The 12,487-nt window shown below is 51.2% G+C and overlaps 2 protein-coding genes across 8 annotated transcripts in view; one reads left to right on the forward strand and one right to left on the reverse strand.

Annotated features, from left to right (window-relative positions):
- Positions 1-12,487, forward strand: part of SIPA1L3 (signal induced proliferation associated 1 like 3) — a 251,283-nt gene that overhangs the window by 234,765 nt on the left and 4,031 nt on the right. For 3 of the 4 annotated variants that reach the window (XM_090259351.1, XM_090259350.1, XM_090259353.1), the window contains 3 exons: positions 4,980-5,145; positions 5,867-6,113; positions 9,875-10,018. In XM_090259351.1, coding sequence (XP_090115477.1) covers positions 4,980-5,145; positions 5,867-6,113; positions 9,875-10,018 — 557 coding nt within the window. The remainder of the gene's footprint in view (positions 1-4,979; positions 5,146-5,866; positions 6,114-9,874; positions 10,019-12,487) is intronic. The other variant, XM_090259352.1, reaches the window with a different exon arrangement.
- Positions 1-12,487, reverse strand: part of DPF1 (double PHD fingers 1) — a 38,036-nt gene that overhangs the window by 4,801 nt on the left and 20,748 nt on the right. The window lies entirely within an intron of this gene.

Genomic DNA, 12,487 nt, shown 5'->3' on the forward strand with positions numbered 1-12,487 from the left:
CAGAACCTTGAAGAGAGGGTACATCCTCCTGGATGTTTTCGTTTGTGTTTTGAAACACATAATATGCACAACGTTAAAAAAAATGCATCAGAACGGTTTGTATTTTTCAGTGAAAACTGAGCCTCTCTCCCTTCCCTGGTCCCCAAACCATCCAGCACCCCTCCCCAAAAGCAACCATTGTTTTCTTGCTTCTGCATCCTTCCAGAAATGTGCCGAACTTGACCAAGCATGTGTGACTGAGAATGCTTCCCTTGCCCTGCTTTTATTTATCACTTGGTCACTTCCTGTCTCTGGACCTCTGCCTTTTTCACGTGTTCTTTTCAAATATCTTGGTGACAATTCCATATTAGTATATTTAAGGTGATCCCTTCTAGTATCCTCGGAGGCCATTAGATTTTGACAATTAGGGATCTTGAGAAAAAGGAAAAAGATCAAAACTATATAAACCCAGTTTGGTTTGTTTCTTTTTAACCTGGAATTAATGCCATTGTAAATTATTGCTTAGAATTTGCAATTTAGAAAATACATTGGAAAAATTCTTCCCGGAGAAAGAGAATAAGAGCGAAAATGATCAGTTGGATTCTCCAAACTGAATTTCATTGTACTTTTTCCCTTTAGACATGTCACACAGCAGCCCACTAATAGTATCAGGCCATGAAACCTGCAATAAGTAAGACAGATGCAAATTTGAGGGTCAGGAGAGAGTGTTCTGGCCTAATTTCTTCCAGTGAGCCAGCCTTCCACTGTAGAATTAAGAATGTGCCATTAATCCTAGCAATCCCAGTATCTGGGAAGGAGATTTTAGCAAATGAACACAGACAGTGGGGAAGGAATACTCATGTTCTTTTGGCTTAACTTTTCAAAGGATCTCTTTTTCTGTTTTATAAAAGGCATTTAAGTTTGTTGTAAAAAGAATGAAGAAGATAAATAGGGAGGTTGCTTAGAAGGAAGGGAGGAAAGAAGGAAGGAAGGAAGATAGGAAGATAGGTTGGTCCATATGACAGGCATTTAACAACTACACTTAACTGCCTAATGAGGCAGCCTTGTTCCTGACTCTGGACACAATGCAGAAGGCTGCAATGAGGTGGAAGGAGGGAAACCACAAATGCACAGTACACACAACAGATCTTCATGAGGAGAATTCAGTAAAGTAGCACAGAATTGTGTGATTGAGTGCACCTGGACTGGGAGGGAGCACCAGGAGGTCGAGTGGTCAGAGGAAGCCCCTTGGAGAAGGTGACATCTGAGCTAAGCTGGATGGATGAGAAGTTGCTATTCATGGGGAATGCTGGGAGGGCACTCTCGGCAGACAGAAAAGCCAATGCAAAGGCCCTGGGGCAGGAACATGCCTGATGTGTTTAAGGAACATTAGGATGCCTATGCAGAAGGCAATGAGGGCAGAGAGAGGCCAGGGAAGAGTGTTTGGGATCTTGTGGTTAAGAATGTTTTTAGAAAGTGAATCCTCCATATATCCAGTTTTGGAGCTAAGAATATGGTGAATTTTAGTATATTGAACTAAGCTGTGTGTGAGTTTTGTTCTCTAAAAAAGATTTCATACTATACATACTGCTTCTTTAGTCCCATGACCTACCTGGGAGAAACTCTTCCCATGTCCTATGAATCGGCTCCACTTCTTTTTAGCAACTACACAGGATTGTTCTGTGGTACGTCACCATTCTTCCCTCTGGGGCCTTGCCCTTCCTCTGCTTCTGTATTTGCCATACAGACAGGACCCCATGAAGTGTCCTCATACATCTGGCACATGTGGGTTGATATGGATTTTTCTGAAGGACCCACTGCCCAAAGTAGGACTTATAGGGCAGAGGGAGCACATTTTAAAGTTTTCAGCGGGTCTTTTCTTTGCATTTCTCCCAGAGGAGAGCCTCATGGGCAATGCCCCTTTCTCACTGTAGATGAACTGAAGGCCTGGCCTGCTCCTCTCCATGGTCAATAGGCACAGCCAGCAGCACATACTCCCTGAGCCACAAACTCCCTGTGCAGGGGATTCTGGGAAATGGCTAAATCTAAAGGGAAGAAAATAGAGTGGGTCCCCTTCCAGCTCCCATGGGAAGAACATCTACTCTTCGAGGTGTGTGCACATCTCTTCCTCTCTGTCTCTTTCTGTTTCTCTCTTAGATCTAAAGCTTTGCACATGCCCAGAGAACACTATAACAGAGCCAGAATTACCCTAGACCTGAAATTCTAATTTGAGGAGAAATATGACCGAACAAGAAAAAACTTGCTACCCTCTCTTCCTTTCTTTGTTAAAATCCCAAAGCTGGCAGCTGAGAAAATGAGGGGGGAAAATTAGACTAAATTTTAAACCTTCAGGAGGCCCAAAGCATCTTATTTCTTCATGGGTTCAAAGACTTTTTTTACTATTTTATTTATTTTTAGAGGGAAGGGGAAGGAGGGAGAAAAGAGGGAGAGAAATATCAATGTGTAAGAGAAACATCAATCGGTTGCCTCTTGCAGGCCCCCAACCAGGAACGTGGCCCACAACCCAGGCATGTGCCCTGACTGGGAATCAAACCAGTGACCTTTTAGTTTGCAGACCAGTGCTCAATCCACTGAGCCACACCAGCCAGGGCGTTTTTTCTTTCTTGAGTTACAAAATAATGGAAGTTTATGTATATTAGCTTTTAAAAAACTACTTATTATTTTTATTGTTATAACATGTGATTATGGTAAAATTAATTAAGACGGTCAGAAGGGTATAAGATGAAAAGTAAGTCCGTTTTTCCAGTTCTTAATGACTCCTGCCTCCCAGAGCTAATTATTGTTCATCATTTCTGACAGCTTTTCTTCCCTGCGTATAAAAGCCAATTTTTTTAAACAAGTGTGATTGTGTTCCACAAACATGCATCTTTTTTCATGTCATTTCTATGATATGAACGTGGCAGTCAAGCATAGCAGTGACACCTGTGGGCTCTGCCGCCTGGCGTCCTCGGCAGGAATCCTGACCGGCCCACTCACAGGCTGTGTGACTCTGGACAAGTACTGCAGAGTTACTTTACCTCTCTCTGTGCTTCAGTTTTCCTCTCTGTCCAATGTGGGTGATAGTAACAGCAGCTCCTGGGGAGAGCTGCTCTACAGATTGAACAGTGTACACAGGGTCCTCGGGATGGCGGATGGTGCCTTCTGTACTGGGAGGGCTGTGCTCTTGTTAGCTGTTGCTTCTTCTCCCCTGGCTGTGGCAACGCTTTAGGTCAGAGACCAAGTTTTCAGGGAAGTAAGACCTGAGCCCAATGGCCAGGATAGAATCAGAAGGCAGGAGCAGCCCTGACAGGTGTGGCTCAGTGGGTTGGGCGTCACCCTGCAGACCAAAAGGTTGCCAGTTTGATTCCCGGTCAGGGCCCATGCCTGGGTTGCTGGCCAGGTCCCCAGTTGGGGGTGTGCAAGAGACAACTGATCAGTGTTTCTCTCCCTCTCTTTCTCCCTCCCTTCCCCTCTCTCTAAAAATAAATAAATAAAATCTTTTTTTATTTTAATTTTTTTTTTTAAGAGAAGGCAAGGGGAGGCCTCAGGGTAAGTCCCCAATAGTGGAGGACACGAGCCCCCAGGGGAGAACCAGGGAGCTGTGGGTTGATGACCTGTGGAGCCAGCAGAGAGGGTAAGGGAGCAGCAGAGAGACTGTGTGCAGCTCAGGGTGCTCGTCAACTCAGGCAAGTTGTTACAAGAGCAGCCCTTGCCTCCCAAGCATCACGCCGTTTCAGATGCCGGCCAAGTGCTTTGCAGCAAACCCCACGATGCCATCAAGTCAACATGTTTTCCTCATGGGCAAACCTAGAATCCGCATGGTGGCGTGACTTGCCCAGGGTCTCATGGCAGGAACAAGCTGAGCCAGGACTCTAATCCAGGCCTGTCTGTCTCCAGGGCTCCTGCTTTTAACCTCAGGCTGTGCTTCAGTGGCCTTTAGACCACAGTGTGTTCTGGAAGGCAAGGCGGGGTCAGCTTTAAGCGGGTGATTAGTGTGACTCAGGTTCACAGACCAACTTCTGGAATGGGAGGCTGAGCAGAAAGCAGGGATGGGAAAGTCGGGGTGCTCCAGGCCCCTGCCCAGGGTGCAGGAGCCTCATCTCTGGATCCTCTCAGTTACCTCATGGTGTGTGAGCTCTCTTACCCCATGGGACGCATGAGGAAACCGAGGCTAGGTGAGGCTGGTGACAGCTCCTAGAACACTCAGGCCCAAGGTCTGCTGCCTGTGGCCCTGCACTGGCCTGTGGGGATGAGTCCCCCCAGGGGTGCCCCCTCTGTGACGTTCCATTCCTCTTCTGTGCCTGGAAGTCCTGGCCTAGACCACACTCATCTCTTACCTATAGGAGCTTCCTCACTGTCTCCCTGCTTCCACTCTTGTCCCCACCTCCATGAGGGTCACTTTTCTGCTCAGCAACCAAGAGCAATCATCTAAAATGAGAATCAGGACCTAGCACTCACCAGCTCAGAACTGCAGATCCTCCCAATGTGCCACTCAAGTCCCCACAGTGGCTCATGAGTTCCCCTAGTCTGCCCCGTCCCCACCCGGACCTCACTTCCCACCACCCTGCCCTCAGTCACTCCACTGCGCCCTCCGGTCCTCACACTCCCCACCCTTGCTCCCATATCACCCCCTCAGAAAGGCCGTCCTCCGTCCCAGCCAGCCTGTCCATTTACCCAGGTTTCTTTTTCTTCAGAACACCTCTTTCTGCCTCACACTCTGGGATCTCTCTGTTCATTTGTTCTTCATCTGGTTCCCCAACTGGAGGTCAGTTCCATGTTCACTTTTGCACCCCATCCTGGAACAGATGTGGCGCAGAGTAGGTTCCCAGTCAGTATTTGAGGGGTGAGTGAATGGAGGACAAACGAGGTCCCTCTTCCATCACACTCATGCAGGTGAGGTAGAGGAGGGTGCATAATGGCAGGCCTTCTTGGGTCAGGACAACTTGGAGAAGCAGCTCCATCCTCCCCAAGATCCCTCTGACCCTGACCTTTGCATCCAGGCAGGTGGACACCAACACAAAAAACGTCTTTGGACAGCCACGGTTGAGAGCGTCCCTCCGCGACCTCCGCTCCCCAAGGAAGAACTATAAGTCCACCATTGAGGACGACCTGAAGAAGCTCATCATCATGGACAACCTGGCGCCAGACCAGGAGAGAGATGCAGAAGTACGTATAGGCTCTAGGGGAGGGCGAGGCAGGAGGACGCAGCTCCCTGCGGTCACTCCAGCCTATTCCCGCGGGTCCTCGGCCTTCAATCCCTGCCAGTCCTGTTTGGGTGTAGGTGGCTTCGTGACCGGAACTCAGGACATCAGTCAGGGACAGAAGCTTAGTGTAAAGCAGCTTGGTGGGCACACAGGGGATGTATTCCACCCTAGGGGACCTAATGTGATCGGGGGAGATGGTCTTAGAGGCACTCATGTGCTTTGGAGCCCACCCACTCACCCACAGGAACCAAAAGCGGAGGCAGGGTTCCCAGGGGTCAAAACAGCAATTGTCCTTGGTCCCTCTACACCCCACCTGCCCCTGACTGGTCTCGCTGTCAGGCAGGCACTCTATTGTGGGGACTTAGAGGGCTCTATCCTGCAATGTTAGGGGAGGACATCCCTCTCTCCCAGTGGTTCTCAGCAATTTGACTGGTTCTCACTAGTCCATCTTGGGCCACACCACCGTCCCTAACCTTCCCTGGTACTGGAGGGTAGAGTTGGCCCTCCAGAACTAGGTGGCCTGCAGGTGGGGGAGGAGGACTCCCCAGGATATGCTTTGACCAGGAAACAGACAAAGATGGATGCTGGGTGAGTAAGAACCACAGATGTCTAGGACAAGAAGGAGCTTCTGATGGCAGTGACAGGCTATGACCACACCCCACATCCCTCCCCTGTCTCAACAGCAGTCACCACAGAAGAGTCTGCAGCGGACGCTGTCTGATGAGAGTCTGTGCAGTGGGCGGCGCGAACCCAGTTTCGCCAACCCCGCCAGCCTGGAGGGAGGCCTGCCCAGCGACGTGCTCTTCACCAGCACCTGTGCCTTCCCCTCCAGCACGCTGCCCGCCCGCCGCCAGCACCAGCACCCCCACCCACCCGGCAGCGGCCCCAGCACCGTCCCTGCCACTGGCAACAGCTTCCCAGAGAAGAAATGTGAGCCTGGGTAACCCGGGGTTGGCAGGGGAGTTACCCCAGGGTTGGGGTACAGCATGAACTTCAGGGGGGTTGGTACACGAATTCCTAGGTGTCAACTGCAGCAAGGGATTGTTGACCAAGCCTCAAGGGGTCTCCAGGGGGCCACCTAGGAATCTGGAGCACCCAAAGATTGGGGTCATCTAACACCAGAAATAGGAGGTCAGTCCCTCCAGGTATAGTCATCTGGGGTCCTGGTGATCAGGGGTTTGTATCAGCAAACCCCCAACCCTGCTCCCTGTTCCAGCACCAAGCAGATTATCTAATGAATGTTGCTTTACCAACCTGACTCCCCCAGATCTTCCAGGTAGGGAGGGGTGTAGGGGTGTCGCTCGCCCATCCCTTTATTCATCCAGAAAACATTTCCTGAGTGTCCCCCACGGAGGGGGCACTGCACAAGGCCCCCAGCAAGAAGTCTTTGGTCTACCCTCTAATCCCTTTTCCATGCCCCCAAAACTCTAAAACTGAAGGGGGTTGCAGAAGGTAGGGCCAGGCTCGTAGGGCCGCACAACCCAACGTGAGCGTACGGGAAGCTCTCCATGGTCCTCCCTGATCAGCCCACTTGGTTCATTGCAGCACTCTGGTGTTTGCATGCGGTGCTGCCTGATCTCTCTGGCTGTGCTAAGTCATTCAGCTTTCCCAAGTCCAGTCAAATCTGGATTCCAGAGATGTGTCTGCCCCAAGGGTTTTGGCTGAATGGCTGTGTCCCTGTATCATCCTAATGGAGTTTCTTGACACACAGGGTGGGACGGAGGTGTCTCTGGGACTTTTTTGAGAGGGTTTGTCTGCTTAAAATCCTCTTTTGGCTCTCCATTGCCGTAGTGTCTGGATCCATACTCCTACCTGATGTTCTGGGGCCCAACCTCAGCTCTTCTGTGTCATAGTACCCTCCTTGAGAACCCCCCGCCCACCAGACTCTCCCTCCTCAGGGCATTCCACATGTCTGTTCCCTCCACCCACCATGCTCTTTTCCCAACCCTGTTCTTGATGACTCCTGCTTTTCCTAAGGGCTTTGCTCAGTTATTGCTCTTTCCTGGATGTCTGCCCCTAGCCCAGGCTAGGTCATCTCCCTGGCTTGCACTCCAGTGTACCAGCTCACTCCCTCATTACCTTCATTCCGCAATGCTGAGAGCCAGGCTGTGCTCTAGGTGCTGGGCACACAGTGATGAGCATGTGAGAGAGCGTCCCTGCCCCAGTGGGGCTGAGTTTTAGTGGGGATTCCTCAAGCATCCCTCAGCTTCACTCTGTGTCTCCTTCCTTCATCCCTCATCCTTGCTGCCCTATTGCCTACAGCAGGGCCTAGCATGTGGTTGGCATTCATGTACTGAGCAGAAGGTAGAAGGTGAGAGAGGGGTGTTTGAATGCCTCTGACCAACTCTGCCTCATCCTTTCTGTCTCAACTGAAGTGCCGCCACCTCCCTCCCCACCAGAATGAGTCAGGCATCTCTTCTCAGCCACCACCATGCCTTAGGCTGCTCCCATCCCATTCCTGATCCCTCTTTCCTATTTCCCCATCACAGTCCCATTCACTACAGGCTGTCACTATGTAGGAATGGGTCTGTCTCCCTCGCTGGACTGGGGATCCTTAAGACAAAGACCCAGGACCCTCTCTCTCACAGAGCACACACATACACCTCTCTTTGCCCATATGACATCCCCTCCCCGTGAGCCAGGGAGAGGCCCATCTGGCCTCAACATGGCCAGGGTCCCTGGGCTCTCCACCTCTCCTGAGCCTGCTCAGGAGCCCTATGCAAGCCACATTATGGATGAAGAGATGAGGTCGGCCTGGCCTGGACTTCACCAGTGAAGGGCCCTCTCCGCCAGCTCAGCAGTGAAATGCTGGGAAGCTGGAGGTGCAGAGCATGGTAGTCAAGGGCTCCGCTTCCTTCCTGGCCTCTGTCATGCCCCTGAGCATTCATTCAGCAAATGCTTACTAGCCCTGCTTGTCCCAAGAGTTGGGTGGCCTGAATTTGTGGCCCAGGTCCCCACTCACAGAAGTAACCTCTCTGTGCCTCAGTTTCTGTGATAGCAGAATATGGGCAGAAATAGTGCCTACTTCACTGCATTAATCTGAGAACCAAACTAGTTAATATGTGGAAAACACTAACAATGCCTAGCATGTAGTAAATACTGAAAAAACAGTAGTTATTCGTCATTTTTGTTGTTAGTGCTTGATCATCAGGAGCAAACATTGTAATCAGCCACGAGTCAGGTCTGTGCCTGAGTCCTGGGGAGCAGGGTTAGGGCAGTATCGGGGGGGCCTTCTGAACACCAGAGCCATGTGGGCTTGGGCTTAGAGCAGGGTCAGCGTCAGGCCCCTGGCAAGTGCGACCATGGCAAAGCCGCTTCTCATTCTGAGCCCCAATGTCCCCTGCTCAGCATTGGGGTCATAACGGCACCTCCCTCCCGGCTGGCTGGCGGTGAGGCTTCAAGACAAGCCCTGTAGTGCCCAGCATGGTGCCCAGCGGACACTCGGGGTGCACGGAGTAGCCCTGGTTCAGCCAGGCCTGGCCTTTCCTGCCCAAGTTACCTCGTGGCCTCCCTGTACCTTGCCATCCTCCTCTGTCCCTTAATGGGCTGTGAGGCATCAGTGAGTTGAGTCCCAGGGCCTAAGCCCAGCACAGGGGACTCACTCGGTGGCTGTAGCCAATGCAGTTGCTGATGTGACACTTGTGCAATCTGTCACCTCCGACACCCTGAGATTTCAGGGGCCACTTTCCCTACCTGAACCCACCAGGTCTCCCCACAGTAACCCTGCCACAGTAAACGCTGTCCAGACATTGACAGCCCGGTTACATCTGCTACCTGGCGCCCACTCCAGGCTCCTTATGGGGAGCCAATGGCAGCTCACATGCCACACCTCCAGAAACAAATTTCTGATCCCACCCCCAGCCTTGCCCATCTCAGTGCCAGCCCCAGGGTCCTGACTTCACCCTCGCTTCTCTGTCTCACACCCACATCCACTTTCAGGAAATACTGTTAGCCCACCTACAGGGTAGAGCCAGGATCCTCCCACTTGTCCTTCCATAGCCCACCTGGTCCTATCCACCTTGTCTCCCTCCTAGACCATCGCAGTGGCCTCCTCACCGCCTCCCTGCTCCCCACATCCCCTCCACTGTCTGTCCCCCAAACAAAGCCAGAGGGACCCTGTGAACACTGCATCAGGTCACGTCCTTCTCTGCTCAGAGCCCTCCTGTGGCTCCATCTCACTCAGGAAGAGACAAAGTCCTCATTGTGGCCCACAAGGCCCCATGCAGTCCAGTCCTGTCACCTCTCTGACTTCACCTTCCACTACTCTCTTCCTCTGTCCCAGCCGCATGGCCACCTCTCTGTCCCTTAAACCTACAGGCACATTCCTGCCTTGGGAATTTTGCACTGCCTCTTCATCTGCCTGGATGCTCTTCCCCCACGTAATCCCTGGCTCAGTCCTCCCCTCCTTCAGAGCTTTGTGCAGACGCCATCTTCTCAGCGAGGCCCCTGCTAGCATCCTATCTAAAATTGTACCCACATAACTATCCAACACGCCCACCTCCCTTCCCTGCTAGATATTTTCCTTGGCATTTATCATCTAATAAATACAGCATTTACTTAATGATATATTAATGTTGTTATGACAATTACATAATGCTGCATAATTATATGTAAAGTACAACATAGTGTATTAACCTCTCTTCCATGCTGTCATTCTCACCTGCCTCCCGGCCTGTGCTGTCCCCGCCCAGCCACCATGTCAGCCTCCGAGCTCTCACTGACGGACGGGCGGGACCGGCCACTGCGACGCCTCGACCCCGGGATGATGCCACTGCCTGACACAGCCACTGGCCTTGAGTGGTCCAGCCTGGTAAACGCAGCCAAGGTGTACGAAGGTAGGCACCCTCCACCCAGCCTGCCAGATCCTACTCGCTTCTGTGCCCTCACAGCCAAAGTGGGGCCCCTTGAAGCTTTGAAGGGAGACACACACAGGTTCCAGAATCAGGGGGAACAGGGTCCACATCCTTGACCATCACTTGCTCTCTGCACACTCCTGGGCAAATGTCTTCATCTCTCTGATCCTCAGCTACCTTGTCTGCAAATCAACATGTCGGGCACAGAGCGAGCCCTCAGCAGACAGTACCTCATATTACTACTATAGGGCAAAATTATAGCAAACCTAATTGTGTTTAGACCTGCTTCGGCTACAAGTGGCAGAAAATACAAGATAATAATGACTTAAACATGCCAGGTTTTGCACAGGTAAAAATTCCTGGGCTGGGCTGCCTGGGACTGATGTGGCACTTCCACAGGCACAGTGGGATGAGGGCTCCTCACCCCCACAGTGAAGCTATTAGGGTTCTGGACCTGATGTCCAGCTTTGACCAGCAGGAGAGGGAAAGACGCTTCCCAAAACCTCGTACTCCTCCTATGCTTACTTCCATTGTCCAGAGTTTCACACATGGCCACGCCTAGCTGCAGGGCTGGCTGGGAAATGAGGCATGTGCCCAGCTGAAACTTGGGATTTGTTATTATGGAGAAAGAGAAAACTGATCATGAGGTACAGCTAGCAATCTGCCATTTCCTTCGCGTGTGACCTTGGGCAAGCGTCTTTACCTTTCTAAGCCTTCATTTTCTCATCTAAAGTGGTACTCATGGTGATCCCTGATAGACACGAATATAGTCTTCTGGCCCATTTTTTAATCTTTTAAGCCACAGCTTAGCTGTCCTCCAAGAAGCCCTCCCTGGTATCCCCTAGTCTGGATCAGGTACCTCTTCTGAGCTGCCACAGCCCTGGTCCCTCTGTTTTGCCCCTCATCCCTGCCCTGACCACGCTGAGCCATTGCTGTCCCATGATGGGTATGTCTCCCCACTGGACCAGGTGGTCAGGACCCCAGGGCTGTCACTACCAGGTGCCAAGCATGGGCCTGGCACAGATTTGTTAAACCAGATCCATATAGTACACATCCTTCATTTTTCCATGTTTGAGCCAATCCACACCTGGCAGGTGGCCCTAGAGGAAACTTCTTCCTCATTTGCCTCTATCCATTGCTTCCATCCCATCCTGCAGCCTCCACTGGCCACAGGATGAAGGCAGTCACACCTGGGGTGGAGGGTAAGAGGGAGAGTGGTCAGAGCATAAGAGACCTGGCCTCTCACTATCCCGCCTTCCACTCGAGAACCACTGCGAATGGCCGCCAAGCAGAAGCCCATCGCTGCTGATGAATGTGACCCTTTGGAGGTCCAGCAAGCTCAGTGGTAGGAAAGGGTTGCTTAGGGGTACTTCCTTAAGGACGTGACTCTGCAGCCATGATGACATTACCAGGCATGTCTGAGCCAACACTTCATCACTTTACAACAGCATCTCTTCTGGTCTCTAGCCTTAGGGCTGTATCAGGATCCCATTCACCAACAAGGACATTGAGGCCAAGTAGTATTCTTTTCAGCATGTGCAAGTTGTCGTATGTCAACCAAGCCTCAATAAGCTATTTACAAGGAGTAATCAGGTAGATAATAAAAGCAAAGCACAGGCGGGGGAAGAAACCAGAGTATGCTGAAAATTGCCGAACCTGTCAATGGGTTCATAAGGATGCACAGTGCTGTTTTCTCGCTTTGGGGCATATGTGACATTGTTCATAGAAAAATATTTTCAAAGAGAGTAGACGTTTAATCCAGGATAGAAAACGACAGCTATATAAGGAATGTTATTTAGAGAATTGAAGGAATTTCAAGATGACTATCTATTAGACAGTCATCCTGTATAAATGTTAAAATTCTTGAGTATGACAGTGTGTTGTGATAATATAGGAGAGTGTCCTTATTTTTTGAAGAAATATAATGAACTATGTAGAGGTGAAGCACCATGATATTGGCAATTTACTCTCAATAGAAGGAAAAATATGTGCACACACGCGTAAGTGGGGAGAGAGGTCAGTGTGGCAGCCTGTTGCCAGTTGGTGGGTCTGAGGGAATGGTACTCAGGTTTTTACTGTGCTTCCTCTCTGAGCAGGAAGTGTCCCCTTGATCAGAAGCCGCCTTTGCCGGATGGCAGTGCGTGTCCAGCATGTGCCACTCGGCTCCGGGCTGTGCCCTGTCCCCTCTGGGAACCCGCACACAGGCCCTCCTCCTGGGTTTCACGCCCCCTTGTCTGGCAACAGTCCCAGGGCTCAGTGAACTGGCCGCTCTGTGGTACTGTCATTACAGAAAGATCCCCTAACAGTCCTGTTTAAAACTGCTGGCACCCAGGCCCCACCACAGAGCAAGGTGCGTATCGGGGGTGGGGAAGAACCCATGAATGTTTGCTTTCCCCAGCAGTCCCTGTGACTTCCTTTCTTTGGTGAGTATATGTGAGAGTCTCTTGTTTC

This window comes from Furipterus horrens, unplaced genomic scaffold (assembly GCF_987537825.1).
Source record: "Furipterus horrens unplaced genomic scaffold, mFurHor1.1.pri manual_scaffold_13, whole genome shotgun sequence".
NCBI classification, from domain to species: domain Eukaryota; kingdom Metazoa; phylum Chordata; class Mammalia; order Chiroptera; family Furipteridae; genus Furipterus; species Furipterus horrens.